The sequence below is a fragment of the Carassius auratus genome, unplaced genomic scaffold, assembly GCF_003368295.1.
Source record: "Carassius auratus strain Wakin unplaced genomic scaffold, ASM336829v1 scaf_tig00214400, whole genome shotgun sequence".
NCBI lineage: Eukaryota > Metazoa > Chordata > Actinopteri > Cypriniformes > Cyprinidae > Carassius > Carassius auratus.
This window is the reverse complement of record NW_020527643.1, coordinates 245,710-271,829: the sequence shown is the minus strand read 5'-3', so window position 1 is coordinate 271,829 and position 26,120 is coordinate 245,710. Positions and strand designations below refer to the sequence as shown.

The 26,120-nt window shown below is 36.1% G+C and overlaps 1 protein-coding gene across 2 annotated transcripts in view; it reads left to right on the top strand.

Moving 5' to 3' along the window:
• LOC113091948 (CUB and sushi domain-containing protein 1) overlaps nt 1-26,120 on the top strand; it is a 546,185-nt gene that overhangs the window by 410,505 nt on the left and 109,560 nt on the right. For both annotated transcript variants that reach the window (XM_026257629.1, XM_026257628.1), the window contains exons 19-30: nt 616-732; nt 1,025-1,240; nt 1,363-1,551; nt 4,349-4,518; nt 7,640-7,796; nt 8,975-9,166; nt 12,628-12,754; nt 14,820-15,022; nt 15,757-15,948; nt 17,778-17,916; nt 19,915-20,102; nt 24,121-24,315. In XM_026257629.1, coding sequence (XP_026113414.1) covers nt 616-732; nt 1,025-1,240; nt 1,363-1,551; nt 4,349-4,518; nt 7,640-7,796; nt 8,975-9,166; nt 12,628-12,754; nt 14,820-15,022; nt 15,757-15,948; nt 17,778-17,916; nt 19,915-20,102; nt 24,121-24,315 — 2,085 coding nt within the window. The remainder of the gene's footprint in view (nt 1-615; nt 733-1,024; nt 1,241-1,362; nt 1,552-4,348; nt 4,519-7,639; nt 7,797-8,974; nt 9,167-12,627; nt 12,755-14,819; nt 15,023-15,756; nt 15,949-17,777; nt 17,917-19,914; nt 20,103-24,120; nt 24,316-26,120) is intronic.

The following is a 26,120-nucleotide window of genomic DNA, read 5'->3' as shown; positions in this document are numbered from 1 at the left end:
CTATTTCCATGTTTTGCATCCATCATCTTGTAGTTTCGCTACAAAGAGAGGAATCTTTGCAAGTTTTATTATAGCACACACACACACACACACACACACACACACACACACACACACACACACACACACACACACACACATATATATATATATATTTTATACATGTTCTGGATATTGTTTGTTAAGTATTTTACGCAGAAATCTGCATCAGCACAACCTGAGTTCATATGTGAATCATTGATGATTATATTGTTTGAGCAGTGATTAGTTTGGAGCACCCTGGCGACCACCCGAAACATCCTAAGCAACCATAAAATGCTAAAACCATTCAGAAATTAACTGGGGTGTACTTCCCAAAAATAACTATGAGGCAAGTTGAGTTGTTACCAACAGATTTCATTGAAACTAACAACCATAGTAAGTTAACGATGCTTTTGGGAAACACACCCCTGCATAGCAATGCCCTGGCACAACCCTCACATTATCTTCACAAAACCTAGTTAAGCTTCAACCTAAATGATTATTGATGGAGGATGTACTTAGAGGCTAGCTTTACTCTTGTTCAGGGAAATTAGGCCATTCAAACATGAGTTCTCTCTGTTATTGCTTTCCCAGCTTTGTGTGGGGGCTATATCTATGGAAAAACTGGAACGGTTCTTTCGCCTGGCTTTCCAGATTTCTACCCAAACTCTCTGAACTGCACTTGGACAGTCGAGGTGTCTCATGGGAAAGGTAAGACAAAAGAACAGATTACAGCCACTAACTATTGAAACTGATAACAGTTTGAGGTACATTGATTTTACCCATGAGGTTCCTTTCTGTGCCCTTTGAAATTACCCTTGATAACGAATTTAAGATACCTTTCACATTTCTCTACATTTTATTACTCAGCACCATGTCGGGCAAATGCGATTCTGTTTCGATCAGTATTACATTCCCTCTGAAGGTTTCTCAGTGGGTTGTGAGGTTGAAACGGAGATTTTGCTTGTGACTGACGGCCCTAATCTCATCTAAAACTCCCCAGGAGTGCAGCTTCTCTTCCACACGTTCCACCTGGAGGACTCCCATGATTACCTGCTCATTACCGAAGACGGCAGCTTCACCGAGCCGGTGGCCAGGCTCACGGGCTCTGTCCTGCCGCCCTCCATCAAAGCAGGCCTGTTCAGCAACTTCAGCGTCCAGCTACGCTTCGTCTCGGACTTCTCCATGTCATACGAGGGATTCAATATCACCTTCTCTGGTGGGGTCATCACACTGTTTATTATAGTGTGCTTGAAGGCACTGTTGTCATGGTGCTTACTCTAACCCGTGCTTTGCTAAGCAGTCTGGAGGTTTAAGAGTTATTTTGACTGTGTACCACAGAGTACAGCTTGGAGCCATGTGAGGATCCAGGAGTACCCGCATACAGCAGGAGGGTGGGCTTCCAGTTCGGGGTTGGCGACTCACTGGTCTTTTCCTGCTTTGCGGGCTACCGTCTGGAAGGCGAGAGTAAGATCACTTGCTTGGGTGGAGGCCGGAGAGTGTGGAGTGCAGCCCTGCCCAGATGTGTGGGTAGGTGGACATACTTTACATTTCTCAAACATTATTAAAGTGATAGTTCACCCCCATTAATTATTATTTACTCACCCTCATGTCATTCTATATTCATGAGATCTTAGAAGTTATTTTTATACATTTCATCATAAACGTTATTCATGTGAAGCAAGCGATTTAATCCAAGTCATCCGAAAAAATAAGATTGCTTTGTATGATTGGTATTTTTAACAAAGGGGCCAATTCTCACTTTTAAATAAAAAAAGTTGCTTATTAGTACTTATAAAGCACATCTTCTACATCCCTAATCCTACCCAATATCTAAATTTAACAAATACTTTACTAACTTTTAATAAAAAGCAAAATTAGGAGTTTATTGATGCAAAAGTTGTAGTTAATGGCTTCCCAATAGCGCTAGTTTGACTGTATAATTTATATAAATTACATCGTTGATGTGTTTGGAACTTGCAAATGCTTATCACATATACTTTTTTGGATGGACTAAATTTAGACACAATACTAAAATCCAAAGATGAAAGTCTTATGTGTAGACAATGATATGAAGTGAGGTAAATAATGATACTTTTTTCTTTTTTTTGGATTGAACTATCCCATTATTGCACCAGTACTTTTCAGGTTTGCATTTGGGATTGCTTTTGACAGTAGTTTAGGTTACAGCCAGGCAGTATGAAAGTGATAAATCATTATAAGGGTTGGTAATTCAGAATTAATATGACCCAACAGCTTTTGTGTCGCATTTACACACTTCATTTAGTTAAATTTTAAAACGTGGTTAAAAATACACGATTTTTTTGGTTATTCATTATGATTTCTACCATTACTACTACTATTGGGCTACCAATTCAGAGTGGATTAAATCATTGATTTCCAAGAGTCTGTTGGCATTTTAATAAAGCTCAGGCTAATTTGGCCATAAAATATCCCATATAAGGAAGGGAGAAAAAGAGTGAAATTTTAGCTGATGCATATTATTAGAAATCATGTCTATTCTTTACACCTTGAATAGAGTCCATTTTACAATGCCTCAAATTCATTATTAAATGCTCAGGCTATTCTCCCATCTTATTAATGTTTTATTTATAGTGGAACCTGACACAGTAAATGTTCACATTGTAGGGTAAAAATCTTTGAGATGTATCCTGCCATAATAGATTAATTAAAATTGATCAGATTGCTATTTTTCTTTTGCTTTTGTGGCGGTTAAGTGGTTGAGGTCATGGATATTGGTGGACAGCATTAAAAGCGCTGACAAAATAATTGTTTGTAATTGTGCAGTCCTCCTGTTGGACGGGGTTTTAATAGTGGTTAATCGCTGTGGTGTAATAAGAGCGTGTCAGTGTGTCTTTAATTGGTCTGGTGAGCACAACAAACATTAGCCTCAAGAGGTTTGGATTATATTAGCTACATAAAATTGATAAAGGGTTGATGGGGATATTCTCAATGAATGAAATTATCTCTAGTTTTTGAAAGCCTCCAGATCAGAGCTTCCCAGTCTATAAGATTGCTAGATAACTAAAATGGGTGGGGGTGAGGGTGAAAGCTAGACACCTAAGGTATGGAATACTTACTATTATTATTTTCTAAACCATTTAATTTAAATGGTAAACAAAAAAAAAAAACAAAAAAAGTCATTAGGATAAGTTAAGATCATGTTCCATTAAGATATTTAATACATTTTCTACTGTAAATATATCAAAACTTTATTTTTTTGTTTAGTAATATGCAATGCTAAGAATTCATCTGGACAGCTTCAAAGGCGATTTTCTCACAATTGTGAATTTTTCTGCACCTTCAGATTCCAGATTTTCAAATAGTTGCATCTCAGCCAAATATTGTCCTGTCATAACAAACCATACATCAATTGAACGATTATTTATTCAGCTTTCGGATGAATCTCAATTTGACACTGTTTTTGTGGTCCAGGTTCAAATATATGAATGTAAACTACATAAAGCATGTATGAATGTATAGATAGATTAAATATTACCCAGACACTGCCACACAAATGTGGCTTTTTGTTAATGACTGTCCTACTACAGGATTTAAAGTAACAGCTCACTACCAGTTACAAAAGACACTGTAACAGTCTGTCACAGGCAATTCTAGTTTCATCATCATTTATTCATCATCAATTCATTTCTTCAATTATTCTTTGACTATGTGCTGGACCGCCATCTAGTGGCAAATATTTTTTGGCCTGATGTCAAACTTACTTGCCGACCCCTGCCCTAAAAAATCATACCAACTTGTGGAAAATGGGCATCCAATGACCCATTTAATATTATTTGCGAGTAATGTTTGTAGAATTGATTATTTTGTCATCCAATTTTTTGAGCTGATCTGCTTCCCTTACCTTCTCAGAGGGAACGACCTGCCCTGCTGCTTATATACTAAGAGAGTCGCTGGTGCTGAATATTAAACAGAAGGACATCTGACCCTAACACAGCAGTGAGCTTTTGTGACCAGCAGCTAGCTAATGCACAAAGGCCTCTATTAATTAGTATTCCTCTGAAGTTGTTCTCGCAGTGATTCATCAAAATGACAAAGACTCAAATTCCAGACGGTACAAAACCTTGGCCTAAAATTGGCCTGTCAGTAGGAAATGGAGTAGCAGCTGTCAGGGAACTACAGGCTTCAAGGGAACCCAACTTATTTGTTCCCAACCCCTAGTTTTTCACACCCATGTGTAGCTTTGATTAGTTTGTGCTTTCTGCCCTCAGAATGTGAACATTTGGCTTCTCACCATTTTTTTTTTCTCTACCTAATCTTTCCCATCCATCCTGGGTTTGCCTAGCTGAGTGTGGAGCCACTTCTGTGGGCAGTCATGGTGTCCTGCTGTCCCCCAATTACCCAGCAAATTACGACAACAACCATGAATGCATCTACCGCATTGAGACCGACAGAGGCAAAGGGATTCAAATCACAGCCACCACCTTCCAGCTTCACGAGGGAGATTTCCTCAAGGTAGGAATGATATGTGTGTGTGTGTGTGTGTGTACAGGTGCATCTCAAAACATTTGAATATCATGGAAAAGGTTTTCAGTTTTTGCAATTTAATTTAAAAAAGCAAACTTTCTTTTATTCTAGATTCATTTCACACAAACTGAAATATTTCAAGAGTTTTATTGTTATTTTATTATTATTATTATTATTATTATTTTATTATTATTATTATTATTATTTTTTTTTTTATTTTTTTTTTGATGGTTACGACTTACAGCTTAGGGGGAAAAAATCAGTATGTCAAAATATTCAAATATTCAATTTTGAGCTTGATTCATTTGAATATTTTTGAGTAAACATACAGGTCTAAACTTGGGCTAGTTTAGAACATGCAACCACAATTATGGGAAAAACTACTGACTTGACAGTTGTCCAGAAGACAATCATCAACACCCTCCACATGGAGGATTAGCCACAGAAGGTCACTGCTGAAAGGGCTGACTGTTCAGAGTGCTGTATCAATATATATTCATAGAAAGTTGACTGGAAGGACAAAGTGTGGTAGGAAAAGGTGCACAAGCAACAGGGATGACCACAGCCTTGGGAAGATTGTCAGTAAAAGCCAATTCAAGAACTTGGGGGAACATCACAAGGAGTGGACTGAAGCTGGTCTCAGCACTCAGCCACTCCTGAACCAGAAAAAATAAAAAAAAATAAAAACGTCAGAAGCATTTCAACTGGGGTAAGGAGAAAAATAACTGGACTGTTGCTCAGTGGTCCAAAGTCCTCTATTCAGATTAAAGTAAATTTAGCATTTCATTTGGAAATCAAGGTCTGGAGTCTGGAGAAAGACTTCAGAGGTGCAGAATCCAAAGTCCAGTGTCCAAAGTCCCCAATTCAGTGATTATTTGGGGTGCCGTGATGTCTGCTGATGTTTGTTCATTGTGTTTTATCAAATCCAAAGTCAATGCAGCCATCTACCAGGATTCTGTAGCACTTTTGGAGCACTTCATGCTTCCATCTGCTGACAAGCTTTATGGAGATGCTGATTTCATTTTGAACCTCACAGAGAAATTATGTAGTATTGTGAAGAGGAAGATAAGTAACATCTGACAAACAATACAGAGGAGCTATCAAAGAAACTTAGGCTTCAATAATGCCTCAGCAGTGACACAGGCTGATCACCTCCATGCCACGCCACATTGAAGCAGTAATTCATGCAAAAGGAGCCCCAACAAAGTATTGAGTGTATAATTAAACCTGCTTTGGAGATCTTTAACATTTCTGTTGCTAATATTTTCTTAATTGATCTTTAAGAAAATATAAAACATTTTTGAGATACAGATTTTTTATTTTCCTAAGCTGTAAGTCTTAACCATCAGAATTAAAGGAACACTCCAACTTTTTGGGACTTTGGCTTATTCACAGTATCCCCCAGAGTTAGATAAGTCCATACATACCTTTTTCATTTCTGTGCATTCTGTAAGTGTTATTTGACGCACCCACCACTAGCCTAGCTTAGCACAAAGACTGGATGTAAATGGATAATGGTAGCATAGTAATCCCAATAAGTGACAAAATAATGCAAACATTTTCCTATTTACATGTTGTGGTCTGCATAGTCACAGCGTGTACAAATAACAAGGCTATATGAGACAGAGACCATTTTTAATCGTATAAATACTGGGAACTATATTCTCACTAGGCGTAGGACCACAGCTACGTTACTTGGGTGTAGTGGCTACTTGGGCGTAGTGGCTACTTGGGCGTAGTGGCTACTTGGGCGGAGTGATTAGTGATTAGTGTTATTTGACGCACCCACCGCTAGCCTAGCTTAGCACAATCACTAATCACTAATCACTCGCCCAAGTAGCCACTCCGCCCAAGTAACATAGCTGTGCGGTAGCTGTAGCTACAATTTTTTTGTGTTTCGCTAATGATACATTTGGGGAGAGGACAAATATTCCAAAACTTTCTGTAAATGCAATATGAGAATTAAATGCAAAATTACTAGAAATGTGTACCTTGGATATTGTACAATTTGCATACATACACAAAGAAACATTTCTAATTCATATGTTAAATGCTTGTATAAACTTGCATAATGGATTAAACTGTGAATTAAATTATTGCTTAATCTATTGATTCATCTTTTTATCAATTCTTTGAAATGTTACAGCTATTTAAATTGAAATCATAAAATGTTCAGTTCAGACTCTTAGTTGAATTCTATGTAAATGTGGTCAGTTGTGATGTTGCAAACACCAAATAGAGTTTTAAGAACTTTGATTAAGTTTGGCGATTGCAACACCTCTGCAATACTGTTAACATGTAACAGTTTGTAATCCACGAGAGACCAGCAAACGGGACTTGGAGACACCATTAACTATTCATAGATTAATTTACGTTACAGTGCTCAAGGCACATGTACCATCACAGAAGAAAGATGGTCCCTTAAGACCAGTAAGGCCACTAATTAAGTTACAAATGAAGGATAAGAATGAGGTGCAATTCCAAACACATACATTTTGTCACACTTATAGTGATTCTGTTGCAATGAATCATCAAAATATTGTCTGTCAACATAAAGGGATATTCATCTGTCAGCAAATTAGGTCTTAGACTTAGAAATCTTGCAAACATTGCCAGATATACAAGGAAACCGCTATTCTCTCATTAATGATGTTGTTGTTTGGACATTTTAGTTGATTTCAGTTGATTTTTGAGGCTATTTTTCAGTTTAAACCATTGTAGACAACCAGCGGAAACAGTCTGTCCTTAGAACAGTGGCAAATTCTGCACATGCAGTCTGGAATCACATGATATTTTCCATTAAAGCTTGAAACAGTGTCCTCCGCTACAGAAAAGTGGAAAACTGCTGCTTGACATTGATTTATGACCTTTAATATTTTTCCCTATGCCGCAGTGTTTGCCACCCTCTGTTTGCAGAGGTTATTGTTTCAAAATATATGCAATTTCACAAAGCAATTACATAATTCAGACACCAAAAGGCAATGTTTTGAGAAAACACTTGTTTTGTATTTTGTGACACCAGGTATATTATCAGAACATGCATTTCTGTGACCGCCTGCTGACAAAACATGTAAACATTCCTACTTCTTTTGGTCTTTGGTTTTCGTAGGTTTATGATGGTCAAGATAGTTCATCAAGACTCCTGGGCAATTTTACAAAAAACGACATGTCTGATGTCATCCTCAACAGCACGTCCAACCATCTCTGGATGGAGTTTAACAGCAATGGTAGCGGTTCCAGCAAAGGATTCAAGCTCTCATACAGTAGTAAGTTAAACGAAATGCCAATAAATGTCCCATGCATTAATCACAGACTAGTTCTTTAGAAACAGCTACAGAAGTGCACAAATACAGCTTTATATATGAAGTAACTCTTCTGAACATGTCTAGTGGTATTCACCTGTGTTTGGGTGAAATCTCTTGGTTCTTCAATTTTCCCTCCAATTCTGTTTTCCTTGCCTGTCACTCAATATAAAGTCACAATCAATATACTGACACTGTCAGATCATATTTACTGCAAACAATGACAAATCTAGCATTCACTTTGATTAAAAATGAATGATGGTTTCAGGATGGTTTGAAACTGATTTTCAGCTCAATTTATGGAATTGTCTCCACTGTGAGACAGCATTTTGATGCCTGATTGCTGACAGATTTGACAAAATAATCATATTTTGCACATCCTGCATGCACAAAATACAGTAGACATTTTGCTTTCTGTTTTGTTGGACCTACTTAAAATTATTTAAAATTTCCAGAACAAACCTTTTTTTTTTTAATCATTTAATTATCAAGGTTGTGAAACAGAAGCACAATAATTTAAATAAATACATTCACAAAATCATTCTTCTTATTATTATTACACTTACACACACATTCTGACAGCAAGTGTGTAAAAATCAAATACTGCTACTCTAATTACAAGAAAGAACGAGTGGAAACAAAGACAGTAAAGACACAGCATGTGCAGGATATTACAGTTTTAATTGCTGGTCAGAGACAGTCTGATAATATCCTCATTATCCACTCCTCATTATTTCCTCGTTAAGACTACCACCATCTTCCCAGCCAAAAGAAGGAGAATAGTAAATGTATTAAAAAGCAGCTCTGCAGGTTTATTGTTTTCATATGACTCATTTTTGAAAAGGCTTTAGCTTGAAATGTTCCTGCATTGGAAATGTCCGTTAACCAATCAGGTAGAATGGATGGCATGTTTGAAAGGGTGATCTTTGATTTGAGCATATGCTGTGCTGGTATTAATTTGAGGTCGGCTCCTGGGGGCTGCATAGGTAATTGTTGTGAGCAGGTGTAGTTTTTATTGCACCACCTTTTTGTCATTATTAAGCAAGAGGCTGATCCAACCCTGCCAGGGGGTTGATTTCAGGTGGCCAGATGTCTTTTTTTTATCGTTCAAATTGGCTTAGCTTGATCCTGCCTCTCTACAGGTTTTGACCTTGTCAAATGTGAGGAGCCGGGGACGCCTAATTATGGCTACAAAATCCAAGACGATGGCCATTTTGCAGATACATACGTTTTGTACAGTTGCAATCCTGGATACACCCTGCATGGAAGCAGCACGTTGACGTGCCTCAGTGGAGACCGTAGGGTGTGGGACAGACCACTTCCATCTTGTATTGGTGAGTTTACAACATCAATGATATAAATGACCCTAGAAAATAATATGTACACATCTAAAACATTTTCATAGCGAGTGAATGTCTTGCTGTGCTTTGCAAGAGAATGGTTCTTTTCACATTTGATCTTTCATGTGAAGGTTTTCTCTCCGCCATTAAATGTTTTTCAGGGAATTTCTTGAATTCCTATCCCTCACAAAAACCTGTCAAAGAGTCTCTTAATTGGTTGTCAACATCTGTCATCATTTCTAAATCTTCAGTGAAAAGCAGGTGAAAAAAAAAAAAGGATGAGCATCAAAACAATCCTTAAATACCTCAGATATATTCTGATACAAATGCTTTGAATTTAGACTTTAAAACTTACACACAAAAATTGAAGGCTTAGTTATGGAAAAAAGTAATATTGTCTGATACAAGCACAATGAAATTTAGACTTAAACGCTTAAAATAAATAAATACATATATAAAACAATTATTTAGTTCTCTTTTACCCTTCCATATATTTGGCTTGGATTTATATAGTTTTGGCTTCAGTAAATTTGGATGATAAAGTTCAGCAGTTGCACCATTCTTTGCCCTCTTCAACTCATGCAACTAGTTGTAATCCAAGAGAGATCAGCAAATGGGACTTAAGCAAAGGGAATTCCATTAACTATTCATAGATTAATTTACGCTACAGTGCTCAAGGCACATGCACCATCACAGAAGAAAGGTGATGAAGTTCTTAACATGTTTCCCAAAGCTGATATTATATTCAGTATTTCAGTATGTAGAGTATGCAGACCCTCAGAGATTTCTTAACCAGACTTATAATGCTTAGACCTTCTGGTGAACCTGGTATGAGACAGCATCCCCATTGATAGTCTGATGACTTTAGACAGATATTACAGTTGAAGTTGGAACTTCAAGAATTATTTTTTTTTTTTAACTTTTTTAAAGAATTTGTCTAAATATGACCTTAAGTATCAAGTACCCTACTTTAATCCACAAATACATTGACAAATTAATTGGTGAACTGTATATCACGTAACTTGGGTTTCCACCTTCAGCAAGCCAAAATAATAATAAATACAAAAATAAACAAATAATCAGTGAAGCACTCATAGGGTTTTAACAGACTATCCAAATTGTAATAAAACAACAGAGTTATGCCTTTAGAAGCACATGTATGTCTGTCACTTTAAAGGTACGGTTCACCCAAAAATAAAAGGTTTGTCATAATTTACCCAGGTAGTCCTAAACCTGCAAGTTATTTTTTCTGTTGAACACAAAAAAAGATACTTTGAAGAATGTGAGTAACTAAACAGGCTTGTCCTCAGTAACTTCCATAGTAGAGAAAAAATGCTATGAGAGTCATTGGAGTCCAGAAACTGTTTGGTTACCCACATTCTTCAAAGTATTTTCTTTTACGTTCAACAGAAGAAAGACATTGTCATAGGCAAACTGTGCATACATCATTAGTTACTAGACCGACCCATTGATAACTTTTCTGTTCAGTAGAGTCTTGTGTTCAAAAGGCGGATGTGTGCTCCTCGATGCTTTAAACCACGCAGTTTTAGTGCATGCTGTGCTCACATGAATGGGCTTTAAGGTGTGTGTTCTGGAGATTCCATCATCGCCATTGAAACAAAGATGCCAAGATGAGCTTCTCTAACTTCATATGAAATTAATTTCGTTATAATTTCTATTAGCAATACAAACGGTTCAAAATACTTATTTGTTGATCCAGCATGTTGGTATGATATGGGACAAATCGGGCCCGTATTGATTTGATATGAGAAAACATAATTTTACCTTAAAATACGAGACGATTACGTATTTTAAGGGGCAACCCTAACTAGCTATAGTTGCCTAAGTAACTATCTATTATCATCTGATACATCACTGTACCATTGTACCACCAAGTAATTTATTGTGTGATGAAAAGATCATGTCATCAGATCACAAAAGTTGTAGATAGTAGTATAGTAATTACAGTTAATGCCTAATCATAGTTATTAAAATGTACAATGGTTTGCATACTACACACAACAGTCCCACAATGAATGGATCGAATATTACATTTACATTTATTCATTTAGCTGACGCTTTTATCCAGAGCGATTAACAATTGCTAGATATGTCAGAGGTCGCATGCCTTTGGAGCAACTAGGGGTTAAGTGTCTTGGTCAGGGACACATTGGTCTCTCACACTGGATTTCGAACCCTGGTCTCTCACACCAAAGGCATGTGTCATATCCACTGCACTAACACCACCCCCAAATTAAAATTTATTGTATAATTTATTACAAATTCATGATCTCAAATAATATAGATATATTTTTTGTAATCTGTGACTTCCTGGAATAGTGTACTTTTTCTACAAGGGGATGGTAAACTGAGCTTGAACCAAATAGACTAATACTGCAATTCTGATGAAGAGAACATTCCTATGAGACTCAACTTTAGTAATTACATGTGAGACACCTGACAATGGTCTGGAAAATGGAGAATATTGCCTTGAGCCAACATTGTTGATACAGGGCTGATGGGTCGTGAGACGTGTGGATCCATGTGCAAGCTTTTATTACACAGAGACATGGTCATAACAGGCATGGGTCAAACACTGGCAAACAGGTATATAGAGGGCAAGACAAATAATATTCCTATGGTAAGCGTTGGTTTTCGATGAGTGAACAATATCCAGAGGGCTAAGCAAGAGGGGTAATCCAGAATCCAGAGCAAAGGGTCAACAAGGCAAGAAAAAGACTAAACTATGAAAACTATAAACTAAGATAAGACTTTGAAAACTATGAACTTAAACAAGACTATGCGAACTATGAACTGAAACAAGACTATGAAAACTATGAACTTAAACAAGACTATGCGAACTATGAACTGAAACAAGACTATAAAAACTATAAACTGAAACAAGACTATAAAAACTATAAACTGAAACAAGACAATGAAAACTATGAACCACATCAAGACCATGAAAACAAACAGATAGAGTGTCAATGGTTCATAGGAGAGTTAGAGCTCATCCCATCCACTTACAGTACATTATAAGAGTGATAGACTGCAACGGTTTGAGTTAAAAATCTTGGTTTGTGTTCTTCTGAAGAAACAAAGTCACCTACATCTTGGATGCCCTGCGTTTAAGCAGATAAACATCAAATTTTCATTTTTGATTGAACTATCCCTTTAATGCTAAAAATCTAAACAGTCTAAAAAATCTCCCTTTGTTTACATTGCTTCATGGTTTGCATTAAAGATGTATCCTTTGACTATGATGTCATCTTATATTTGTATTCTTCTTAAATATATACGGTGAATTATTATTTGTGTCATATTAATTCAGTTCAAAGTAATTTGTATTAAACTAGAACTTGATTTATTGTTTTGTTGCTTGCAAGCACTGATATTTCCTTCTGGAAATGCAAATCTAGTTAAAGACCTAAATTCTTGTGTGTGTGTGTGTGTAGCCGAGTGCGGAGGACACATTAGCGGCGCCACATCTGGACGGATCCTGTCTCCTGGTTACCCGGCCCCCTATGACAACAACCTTCACTGCACCTGGTCCATTGAGGCGGACACAGGCAAAACCATCAGGTATGAAAACTGGTGCTTGCAAACCATGTTAATGTTTTACCACCCCTTCTTTAATTTCCATATAATTCGCATATAACCTATAAAGGAGCATGGTGATTGCATTTCACCCCGCTGTGTGGCCTACCACTGGCTGGCATCTGTTCCTACAAGTGCATTACCATTACACAGAGGCAACAAGAATAGAGACACAAAAAGCGATAAGCCAGTTAAGCCTTCAAAAATGGAGCAAAACTCAGGTAAGCCAATTTGGTTGATCCGTTTAAGGAGAATATGGCTTATAAGAGCAGATAAAAGGAGGTGTTGTAAGAGTGGGATGTAATCCATACCACTGGGCTTGAGTCATTTCATTTGAGTGCTACAGGTGTTTCAACTATTTCTATACATGCAGGGTCCAGAATGAATGCTCGCCAAGCACTGAATGCCAGTAAAAATTGGCTTTGGCGAGCAGAGTATGTTAGTGGAGTGGAGCAACAGCAATTTCCCCTCCGCGCTCAAAGCGTCTGTAATCACTCCACTACAACTCCACTCCATCTCTCGCTCCCAGCTCACAGGTGAAAGAAACCCCTCGGTGACTTCACTCCACAGCATATATTTGAACAGTAACTGTGTTTTTAACATCACCTAGGCTCAAGATGTATTAAATGAAATCATGTTTGTGTAATTCTGTATAGTTTTAAGGGTTTTGAATTAGTATGATGACATGGTTGTTTGCATTTTTCAAAAGACTGCACTGAGAAAACAGTTTTATTGGTAACATTTAACTTAAGTTATTGAAATACATTTACATTATATATATATATATATATATATATATATATATATATATATAATAATGTAAATTATTATATAATATAATATAATATTATATATATATATATATATATATATATATATATATAAATATATATATAACAGATGCCAGCCAGTGGTAGGCCACACAGTGGGGTGAAATGCAATCACCATGCTCCTTTATAGGTTATATGCGAATTATATGGAAATTAAATATAATAGATTTATTTTACCCCACTGGAATGCAATTTTTACTGGGAGTTCCCCCTCAAAACATGATTTAGCTAGTTTTGAGTAGCAGTTGGGCGGGTTTTGTTGTGAAAACCTGGCAACCCTGCTTATGAGCAGTGTGGAGATATTTGAATGAATAACCCTGTGTTTGTGGAGAGCAGAACTGGTGGTTTTCCACCCACACATCCCACAGAGACAGTCATTGTTGTGACTTAAGTTGATCAGTTCTGTGTTTACATGCCAGCTGCAGTGCTGTGCTCGACTCGCGGAGGTCAGACTACAGCCCTGTTGAGTGTAAATAATATAAATCCCAGTGGCTCAGTATAGGAATAAATATATTCTGAAGGCCTTTGGGTTTGAGCTGTACAGTGCTGAGGAAAATATGTTTTGTTTGCATTTAGTAAGTATTATATTATTGGCAAAGATAATCCAGACATATTAATGAGGTCAAGTTCTGTTTAATCTTTTAAAACAAATCCAAACACACATGAAAAACCTATAATAATGATGTGTACTGTAGAGCTGTCAAAATGCATTTCACAGGAAATTGTGTTGCGTCATATCCATACACAAATAAATGTGGATTCAGCTGTTGGTAGCTTGGAGCTGAATGCTCCTTTGTCTTAACAAACAAGAAAAAATAATAATAAAGATGATAATGATCATTCAAATGGCAAACTCCTGGAAATTACCTGGTACAAAAACAACAACAATAATATTACTTAATTGTCCATCTGCTTTGTTAAGATCTGTATCTGTGCCTTGAACCACATTCAATGAGCACTGTTCTTCTGCAAGATGCATACAGTTTCTATTTTTAAAATAGAGAGCCATAAATCACATAGATTAATGTAGATTAATTATGAATTAATTTTAGAACATATCTTTGTGATCTCTGAAATTCTTGTTTGATCAAATAATTGAAATTAATTATATTTTAATGTGCAGATGTTTTGTGCTTATGAATGTCTTGCAGATGTTTTTGAATGTCTTTGAAAGAAAATATAATAACATTGAATATTCTCCAAATGTTTGACCTCCCCAGCCTCCACTTCATAGTCTTTGACACGGAAGTGGACCACGACATTCTGAAGGTTTGGGATGGACCAGGGGAGAGTGGCATTCTGCTGAAAGAGTGGAGTGGATCGCTTTTACCTGAGGACACTCACAGTACCTTCAACATCCTCACACTTCAGTTTGACAGTGATTACTTCATTAGCAAGTCTGGTTTCTCCATCCAGTTCTCTAGTATGTATCCACTTCTCTCTGACTGTGTTCAGAACAGAATATAACTTTATTAGTGAATATCTTTGCATTAAGGACAATGTACACTGCATGCAACTTTTCAATATGCATGCCAATGCTGCATGGAGTACTCCATTCTACAGTGCAATCACCTTGTTTTTCTTTTACCAGCATACTGTCATGTTGTATTAGCATACCATTCTTTCTTGGCTCTTTTTTAATTTTACTGGACTGCCAAAAAAAAAAAAAAAAAAAAAGTTTTTAGATTAAAACTACAATAAAATCGTATTTACAAGATGATAGATAGGTCTGTCATCTAAATGCAACGGCACACAGTGTAGTGTATAGTATGTTGTATGCTGTGCAACATGCAGTAAATAGTAAGCTATTGTTATAACAAAGCCTTTCTCTCTTGTTAATTTCCTCAGATCTCTCTGCTCTCATTATACATTATGTATTTTGAAGTGGCTATGGAGCATATTTTTGTTAAGAGAGCAGAAACTGTTGCATATTTTATTTGACTTTTTGACAGTAATATGGTATGATTGATGAAATATAATTAAATTAAAATCTCCATAAACATGAGTTGAACACCATTGCGAATGTTAATTGCTGTGCGACTTGGCATATTTAGCTTAGAACAGAGGTCCGTTTTCCCATGAATAAGTGATTTTCCGCTCTCTCTAATGTCTCACTGATCCACAGCTGATTCAAAATTTATCTTTTTATTATTTCAGCTACAGTTGCCACGACCTGCAACGACCCAGGGACCCCTCAAAATGGGACACGCTATGGAGACAGCAGGGAGCCTGGCGACACCATTTCCTTTCAGTGTGACCCTGGGTACCAGATTCAAGGAGTGTCTGAAATCACTTGCGTTCAGCTCAACAGCCGATTTTTCTGGCAGCCAGACCCACCCACCTGCATCGGTGAGATCCGTCTTGAGTCTTGAGCTCCTTACAGAGTAAAAAAAAATGGATACCCTGTTAAATGCGTTCCATATTAATTGCAGCTGTCAATGAAATACATTGATTTAGAGTGATTAATTACAGACACAAACAAGCAAACTTAAGAAAGATTCTTTAGAACAGTGTTAATTTCACTGATTAATTATTTTTGTCATTATTTTCGCCAACAACATTTTCTCACAGGTGAAAACGAGACAATTACTAAATAAAAACCAATTTTTAATGACAAAAAAATAAAATGAAAATATACTCTTGTTTTCGTCAACAAATAAAAACAAGATAAAAATCAGACCAACATTCCGGCCTGGAACGCACATTTTCAAAGGAGAATAACGGACTGTAGAATTGTTTTTCAGAAAAACATGTTAACTTAGCATGTTTCTTAAATATCTGCCAACATATTATGATATTTTTATGCTTTAGTAGAGTCAAAAACTTACATACAGCACCTTTAATGAAAACGTCTGAACGTTCACCTTCCAGTAGGCAATGACTCTAAGCACACAGCCAAGACAATGCAAGATTGGGTTAGGTATGACTCGTTGAATGTCCTTGAGAGACTCAGCCAGAGCCCAGACTTAAACCCAGCCAAATATTTATTGAGAAAATGTCTGTCTGGTCTCAATCCAACTTGAGAGAACTGAATACTTTGGCAAGTCAATGTCTATCAAAATCTAAAAGCATCCCTGTACCATTGTATCACCACAGTACTTTTTTGTAACTCTACTCAGTTATCCACTACCAATCATAAAGTCATAGCATTATAAAACTGTTCAAACTTAGCGCCCATGTAGCATGTGGTCTAGTAGAAGAGATATAAGAGAGATACATATTAGTTCAGCGTTATAGGGAAAAGTAGAGGTGACTCACCCACTGCATTACAAAGTTGCTTTTATAATATTACCATGACCTTCTCCCAGACCTTCAGTATTTTTCTGCTTCTTTTCTCTCATTTTTTTTCTTCCGTCAGGCAATATGCTCTGCACCTTCTAAGCATGTTAAAGAATAGCTTTTTTCTCCAGTGTGCCCATTGACTTTTTTATGTCATGTTTTGTCAGTTGCCATGGAATTTTACAAGGTCCTCTTGGGTTCAGGAAGCAAAAATCCCATTCATCTTCTCCGTAGAGAAATTGATTTTAATGATAATATTTAAACCTTTCAAGTCAGACCTAGCATGAGCTCAAGAGTTGTTAGAGGATGATAAATAATTTTGTACCGACATAAAAAAAAAGTAAAATGACTGAACATTACTAATAATTATGTACCTTTAATATTTTGGCATACATTTCTAAACTATCTAATTTTATATATTTGGCAAGGCAATGACCTGGGGTACTGGGGAACTTGCGACCATAGTTGCTTTTGGGAAACACACCCCAAGTCAGTAGTTTCATGGTGTATTTACTTTTTTTCAGACTTTTTCAGGCTTTGTGGGATGTAGTTTATTTTGTCATAAAATGCATTATTAAGTACACAGTTTTTTTTTTTATTGCAATATCTGCTCTGTACCAAAATTTTAATCTTGTGATCTCAGAGCTCATTGATTTGGTTCATGGCTTAGACTATATTTATTTCAAAAAATAGTTTTAGATCTTAAAAGAAATACTTCCAGAGCTAAAGCCAGCAAAAACTGGCAGGTCCTATTATAACACTCCTGCTCAGTGCAATGTACAGTTGTATTAACTAATAATGAGCTCATCCTATAAGCAGGCTGCTTTAACATAGTTCAAGTAGATAGTTGTAGGATCACATTAAAAAATCTCTCGTCCTCACTCTCCTTGTTATGACAGCTACCTGCGGGGGCAATGTGACAGGGCCTGCTGGGGTAATTCTATCACCCAACTATCCCCAACCCTACCCACCAGGAAAAGAGTGTGACTGGCGGATAAAAGTCAACCCTGACTTTGTCATCGCTTTAATCTTCAAAAGGTAACGTGCTCATATAGCGCTGAGTGCCTCTCACTCTCATGACACCCGAAGGGGTGTAACATCTCTTACAGGGTTATATTCACGAGTGCATTTTAAACTCCAGTTTCTATAAATTTGAAGTGTATTTGAACATATTTAGTCTGATTTGTATTGTGAAATGGAGTTGCGAATTGAGAAAAATGTATCTGCTCTCTTGAAAAGTCTATTGTGCTACATAAATATACTGTAAGATTCAGAATACAGACCTTTCTCATTAGTCCAAAAATAGCTTTAATTAAAACCAAGCTGCTAAAACTCAGAACAACACCTGCTACTTTGTCATTGTCTCTTTGGCCTATCCATAAACCGACATGTCAAAAGGCGCCACTAGACTAATAATAGCATTATTATTCAAAGGATACTAATGTTATGAAATGTACTGGTTATTTCACTGGATTTTTGATAAACCAGACAGAAATTGACACAGACTTTGCAAATAGACTTTTTAAAGAAATGTATAGAACTGACAGTAATGCAACAACATAAAGGTAACTATTTTAACTATATGGCTGATCTACAGAAATTGAAAGATAATACTTGCTTTATAATCACTAGAGCTGTCAGTCAGTTCAGTTCAGTGCTGAGTTCTGTACTCTCGCCAAAAATCCCATTATAAGCAATGCCGATGTCTACACTTCTCATTAAATCCCATTTTTGCATGGTGTTGATTGTGTTGTTTATAATGAAAGCACTTGTGAGAGTGTAGATTTTAAGTTACAATGGGAAGATCACTGTGTTCACACACTCAACCGACACGATGGTCATACAATGTCCAGCATTGGGAGTGGATCTTAATGTTATGCTCTAATCAATTCTTTCATCAAATAGTTCATCTCAGAAGGTGAACTAGTAAGAATGACCCCTTTAATGAACAAACATTCAGTGATCAGGGTACACATGTGGCATTTCTAGATAAATCAGTGCCATTTCCAGATTACACTGACAGTCAATATTTCATTTTGCTTAATAAATAAACGTTAACTTTATCATTGTGGGGCACTTAATTTCAGTGAAAACTATGATTTACATTAAAGTCTTTACAATGGAGTCAGACTATATGGAGCAGGTTTAGATGAAAACCTGAAAAATAATTTCTAAGAAACTAAGTTTCTTTTTCTTGTGTGTGTGTGTGTGTACTTAGGCGTGGAAATGCCTCAGTGTTGAAACACATCATGAGTTCAAATCATTGCCGTTTATTATGAGTGTCATGTATCTCAGCCCTTGCACACAAATCCACAATCATAATCATCAACTCGCATACTTGAATCCTTAGAATGATTATGACTCTGATTGCTTATGTTTCACTCAGCTAAAATGATCAGGACTTCATGGACTTCCATTATAATTACAAAACAGACCAACCAGAAAGAAGTATTTACTTCTGGAAACTGGCAGGCTTTCTGATGAAGCAGGTTAAGCAAGAATGCATGGGTTAATCAACATCCTTGTTTATTAAAAGCATAATAAAAACAGCTTCCTTAAATTATTGTATGCTTTAATATCAATACATAATATTAAAAGCAATATTTATTTACACACACACACACACACACACACACACACACACACACACACACACACACACACACACACACACACACACACACACACACACACACACATATATATATATATATATATATATATATATATATATATATATATATATATATATATATATTTTTTTTTTTTTTTTTTTTTTTTTTTAAAACAGGTTAATTAATGAAAAATGCCACACAGTTAAGTCTAAGCACACCTTGTTTGTTAAGCATCTTAAGCTTCCAGGTTGGGATACCTGCACATGAACTTTCAATGCAGAAGACTGTCATCCAAAATGTTACATGTTTGTATTTGGAAGGGTGTTCTCAAATTTATATAAAATCAAAGATTTTACTACATCAATGAGACCTTATGCATATACTGTAACGATCTCTAAATTGTTCTCCATTTGTTGTGCAGTTTTAACATGGAGCCCAGCTATGACTTCCTCCATATCTATGAAGGTGAGGACTCCAACGGACCCCTGATCATCAGTCTGCAGGGCAACCAGGTTCCTGAGCGCATCGAAAGCAGTGGAAACAGCCTTTTTCTGGCCTTCCGCAGTGATGCCTCCCTGGGGATGTCTGGTTTTGCTATCGAATATAAAGGCAAGTTTCACCTTGCAGGTGTATGGTTTGTTCCCTTAAGGGCAGGGCTGGGAAAACAAGTGAAGCTCCACTGGGTTAGTGTTCACTTTCAGATTATATTTAAGGGGCAGGTGTCATGAAAACATGTCCAGGTCACATGATAAAGCAAAAGTTAGTGTAGCCCTGGATAGATTTTTTTGCATTGCAACATTTAAACATACACTGTCCTTGAATTTTCATTGACCTTTTTATTATTAATCACACATTATATTAATGCACATGAAAATTGAGATAATCAGAATGATGCAGTAAGGAGGAAATATGCTTAATTGCCATTAAAGTGCAAAATATATTAGCGATCCGGAAAAAAAAAAAAAGCAACTTGCAATTTATTTTTTGTTTTTGTTTTATATTTGGAGTTTCAGTAAATATGACCTAGAGATGTTCTCTATGGGTTTCACTTAAATGGCATAATTCTCTTGGCTATAAAAGCCAAGAATGTCAGATAGTTTTGACTGCTATGTCAGTTAAAGCTGATGGGTCCTGCAGTTATTAGATTTGCTTTCCTCTTAAACGAGTAACAATGGATTTTTTTTCTTCTTTTTAATGTGGACTGTAAAGGCTGGTAAAATATATGAATTATCGAAGAACTGTGTCTTGGATGGAATAAGGTTAAGCATTACAATAGCTAATGTTTGGCATCCCTTTTGTAATTTAGGTTTTCAAGTAAGAATTCATCAATACTGTAACACCCATTAACCACCAGATAAAGATTCTAGAGTTTTGCAACCATTTTCTGCTCGCCCTAAGAAGATGAGGCTGAAGGAGCTCTGACATATTAAAAGCACACGCTGGATTTTAATATATTTGAGATGCTGATATTAAAGACCCCACTGAATTACAATTGAAGGGCTTTGTGGCTTTTATCTATTAGATTAGATTAGTATGCTGGTATTCCTAAATTTGACATCTAAACAAATCGTTCTCTTCCAGGAAATTGAACTCAAAATATTGATGACTTCTGTTGCTCTCAGGGTCAATAAAATGCTCTCCAGGAGAATGTCCTCTGAATAGCAAAATAATAATAATAATAATAATAATAATTATAGGGTTTTGGATATTCTCTCAAATTCCAGTTTGGATAAGAAATGCATCAACATAGCCACAGGTAGGACAGCACCACCAGATTTTGGATTTACTTGTGCCATTGGCATTGAAGTTTTTTATCTGTACTGGGGTGTATTTTCCAGAAGCATTGTTAGCCAGATATGGTCACAATTTCCATTGGTAACAACATAGTTCAATGATTCTGTCATAGTTCAAAAGAACATTTGCAAACAGCATCGCAGTGTGTGGTTTCAAACATAAGTTCTTGTTAGAATGGCATGAGGTCTTATAAATAAGCAAAATAAGCAAGCTGTCATGAAGTACATTCTGTATATTTTATTCCAGCTAAATATGTATGTTTCCATTTATAGATTTTAGCGTATCTACAGGTAGCACCATTTTTTTTGCCATGTCTGTGGCATCTAGCTCTCACATCAGTAAATTAGCAGAAGTTAACACTCCACCGTATGCATGACGTCATCAGTGTTTGGGAAACGATTGGCTAGATAGTTGCTAGTTAGTTTCCACAATGACTCATTGTACCGTGGTATTTTATCAGTGAGTGACATTGTTGTATGAGAAACACACCCCGGAGAACTAAATTCATGCATTAGTGAATGAGCGTATGTTAAATGGCTCGCAAAGGTGCAGCGTTGCTGTGATTAGTCAAAAAAGCTCTTAAGTGGTATTGAGTTATATGTTGTGCTTCTCTTCAGTAATACTATTAACCTTTCTCAGTGGATACCTGGCAATATTCCCCACAGGGAGAGCGCTTTTGTTCACCAGTTCGCTCTTTGTTAATGCTCTTTTTAAAAGAATTTGAGTTTGTGTTGTGGGACAATGACAATGCACCGTCCCTAACGTGCTATGCACCTCCCTGAAATCATTTCTACTCCCAGCGGCCCTTTTTAACATGATGATTATGGTTGAGTAAAAGTGCAGATCATGGATTGTTGAATATTTTAATTGTAATTATTTTAATGGCAGCCTAGTGCACAGTGTAGATGAACTCTGACTTCAACCTTTTGTCTTTGCTCCACATGAATACCCAGTGCATTAAAAAGCTTGCTTGCCAATGTATTATATCGCTTTGTTGATGGTCTCAGCATCCAACAATGCTTCAGGCTTTCACTTTGATGTCGTGCCATTAAGGTTTGCCCCGTGTTTGTCAGGAAACTGAGTGACGCAGTTAGATTTTTGCTGTGAAAGCTCATCAGATAACACAATCACTACTCACATGCGATGGGAGCATCAAATTTTGCGGTATTGATTATATTATTGATAGTATTTCATTGCATTTCTTCTGATTTCAGTTTAAAGGTGAGGGTTGTAATATTGCTAACATTTTAAAAGCTAAATAACTTTAGGTGACTTGACTAACAATGTGTTGACCTTTGATCTTTCATATAACCTTGTAAATATTAGAACTGCACATGCTCGGAGTAGGAGCCATTGAAAGGATGCTTCTTTCTCCTTCATGAATCATTTGTGTTGTCTCTGTAATTGTTCCCAAGCTCAGATCTGATAGTGATTGTATCTTTGTTTGCTGTTTGTTCTTGGCTTTAGATTGCCACAACAACACTCTATTCTGAGGCCTAAATATGTATCTCACTTTCTCTATTGAAGCCTTAATTAGAACATGTCACAAATTTCAATGAAATGATGGAGTCTTCTTCTCTTTGTTGTTGTAGTTTCTTTTAATCAATTCATTGTGATTATTTGCTCACTGTTTCTTTATATAAAGCCATTTTTTTTTTATCTGATGTTGTTCATCACACACCAGTAAACACAATTATTAATGCCTTTACTAGGGGAAAGAAATTAATATGACAATAATACAGTCCAAAGACTTTTATACCTTGAGGAAAAACACAACAGACAGAGAAATAGTCAAATATGTTATAGTGGCCTTTAAAAACATTTAAAAACATGGTTCGTTTATGATTAATTAGTTATTGTATGGATCCAGAATCTTCCTAACCAAACTCTTTAGTAAAAAAAAAAAAAAAAAAAAAAAAATATATATATATATATATATATATATATATATATATATATATATATATATATATATATATATATATTTATATACACATACATATATATATATATACATACATACATACATATATAGGGTGAGCAGGACTGTGAAGAATCTAATTGAAAGTTAAGTTTCCAACTCCTGAAGGCAGCTTATATGATATAAATCATGACAGAATATAAATGTTGGATGTTTATTCCTTTTAGCCTGTGTGGTACACTCCAGGTGCACTCACTGTTTCTGTGTTGTAGCAGAAATGAGGAAGATTGTTGCACACTTGCAATTTCGCAGATAGAATCTTCCCCACCTATTTCCCACTTTTGTAGGTCCCTAAAGCGCAGGCAGATAGCTGTTAACTGTCAAGTTGTTTGGCAGCCTCTCCAAGCACCACCTCCGGAGCTTTCTCCAACTGTCCTTCTCCCCGTGTCGGATGCCAGAAGGACAGAGACCATCTTCTGCTGCCCCGGCACCTTCACCTGCCTTTCCCCTGGTGTTAGTTTGCTTTAATGCATGATGCCCTCAAGCAACTGTCTGCTCCCTCTTCACACTCACTGTCGATCTTGCTTTTTCCTCTTATGCTACCTCTCTCTTCCCTTCTGTCTGTTGCCTGAATAGTGAATACCAAATGAATGGTGTCATTCGTTTAAGATGGGTGAATACTAAAAATTCACGGTGAGACAAGCTAAAACCTGTAACTGCTTGTGAAATAATATAATCTGCAACATTCCAGCACTTCCCCGGACACATTTGTGAACATCAAAGTAAACGTTCAAAATCCATTTGTCCGAAATCATGTAGACTATGCCGAAAAAAAATGGGGCATCCACACATGTTTTGTGCTTTACATTATCTGTACAATTTAAAAATTTTCTTATTCTTATTTCTTTACAGAAAAGCCACGAGAAGCATGCTTTGACCCTGGGAACATAATGAACGGAACTAGACTGGGAATGGACTACAAGTTGGGATCAACTGTAACATATCAGTGCGATTCTGGGTACACCATTGCAGGACCACCCACTCTCACCTGCATCATGGGGGCTGATGGGAAACCCGTATGGGACAAAGTTCTGCCTGTGTGTAAAGGTAAGGCCTGGAGATGCAGTTTCTGTACAGAGGCATTAAGGGTTAAACAGGAGTTTGGATGTTTATTGTTGCATGGTAATGAGGCAAATTTTATACTAATATCCCATTCAACAGGCTTGTGGTAACAGGTGTGTGTAAACTGATTATTGTGCAAGTCCTCAGAAGGTTTTTTTTTTGTACTTAAGTGGTACATAATGTGTTTTTACATTGATGGCAGACTTATATATTGGCTTGCATCTATCAAATTCTAAATGATAATGAATAAGATTTAGTGGCTTTTGTTTGTAAAGTATTTAATTTACTGGATTGTTAAAAAAAATAGACATTGACATGAATATTTAATGCATAAAACATGATTCATTATTCATACTATGAAATGCTTTTTAATATTTTAATACCGTCCACTAGTAATGTAATGTTTTAATCATTGTAAAGGATTAATTACGTTTTTTTTTATTTTATATTATTTTTTTTTTTAACAGATTGGTTGGTAGTTTATTGATTGTAGATCCTTGATTTAGACTTTTTTTTCCTGCAGTTTTAAATTCAAATTATTGATGCATGTTCATGTGATTAATCACTCCTTCGTCTAAAGAAATTAGCAGCAACCTGCTTATCAGTTAACAGTTTTGTTTTTTTTTGTTTTTTGCAATCTTGAGAGTTAATTGATTAGGATTCTGTTACATGCATAGTTCTACTCTGTCACACTGCCAATACCCAGCCAATATTCATTGGGTTTGGAGAAACCATCTGGTGCTTCCAACGGCTGACACAGAGAGAGACAGATGCAGACAGAGGCCTTCAAAAGAACAGCGCCTAGGTCTTTGTCCCTCAGTGAAGGATGAGAGAGCCTGGGTGGTGACAAGTGCCACTCATTGACACATTTCCTGTCAACCCCAGACCTTTCTCCATTCTTCAGCTTCCCCCTCTGTCTGTCTTACTTTTCTTTTTTTTTCAAACCTGCGTTTTGGTCAAGTATTCAGGCAAATCATATACATATATTATTTACTGTTAATACGTGATTTGAGGATTTGCAAAAGTAATTCAATTGTTTTATGTATATTTTATTTTATTATTTATTGTTTTTTATCAAATTCATGAAAAAGCGCTATATATGCGTCTGTTTTCTGTTTCAGAACCAATATAGATTGAAAAAAAAAACATATATGTATAGCTATAGATATGGTGTTGAAATAGGGAAACAAATTCTCACTATTAACTAACTAATACGACTTTTACCTCAGTAAACTCCTACCCCATATATATATATATATATATACATATATATATATATATATATATATATATATATATATATATATATATATATATATATATATATATATGTATATGTATATATATATTGTTTTAGGTATGGGAAGGGTTAAGGGATCTAAAATATCATCATTCAAAATAAGAGATTAGTATGTGCTTTATAAGTACGAATAATAGCCAATATATTAATAATAGGCATGCTAATAAGCAACTAGTTAGTGGTGACAACAGGTCCTTACACCAAAGCATTACCCAAATTTTATGTTGCACTTCAAAGATATTTCAACAATTCATATCCAGTGCAAATCAATGTGGTTCAATTATCTGACCAATCATAATTGCACAAACACATTTCCAACTCCCATATTCCAATTCGTTTTGGTTGAGTCAGTTTTGTTATGTCCAGCCCAGTTGGTCCACTCAAATAAACAGATATACATTTTTTCTTTGATTCACCAGCAGCGTAGAAATCGCACACTTCACTCTTATGTAATTCCCATAATAGCTTAAATCATGACAGAAAAAGCGCA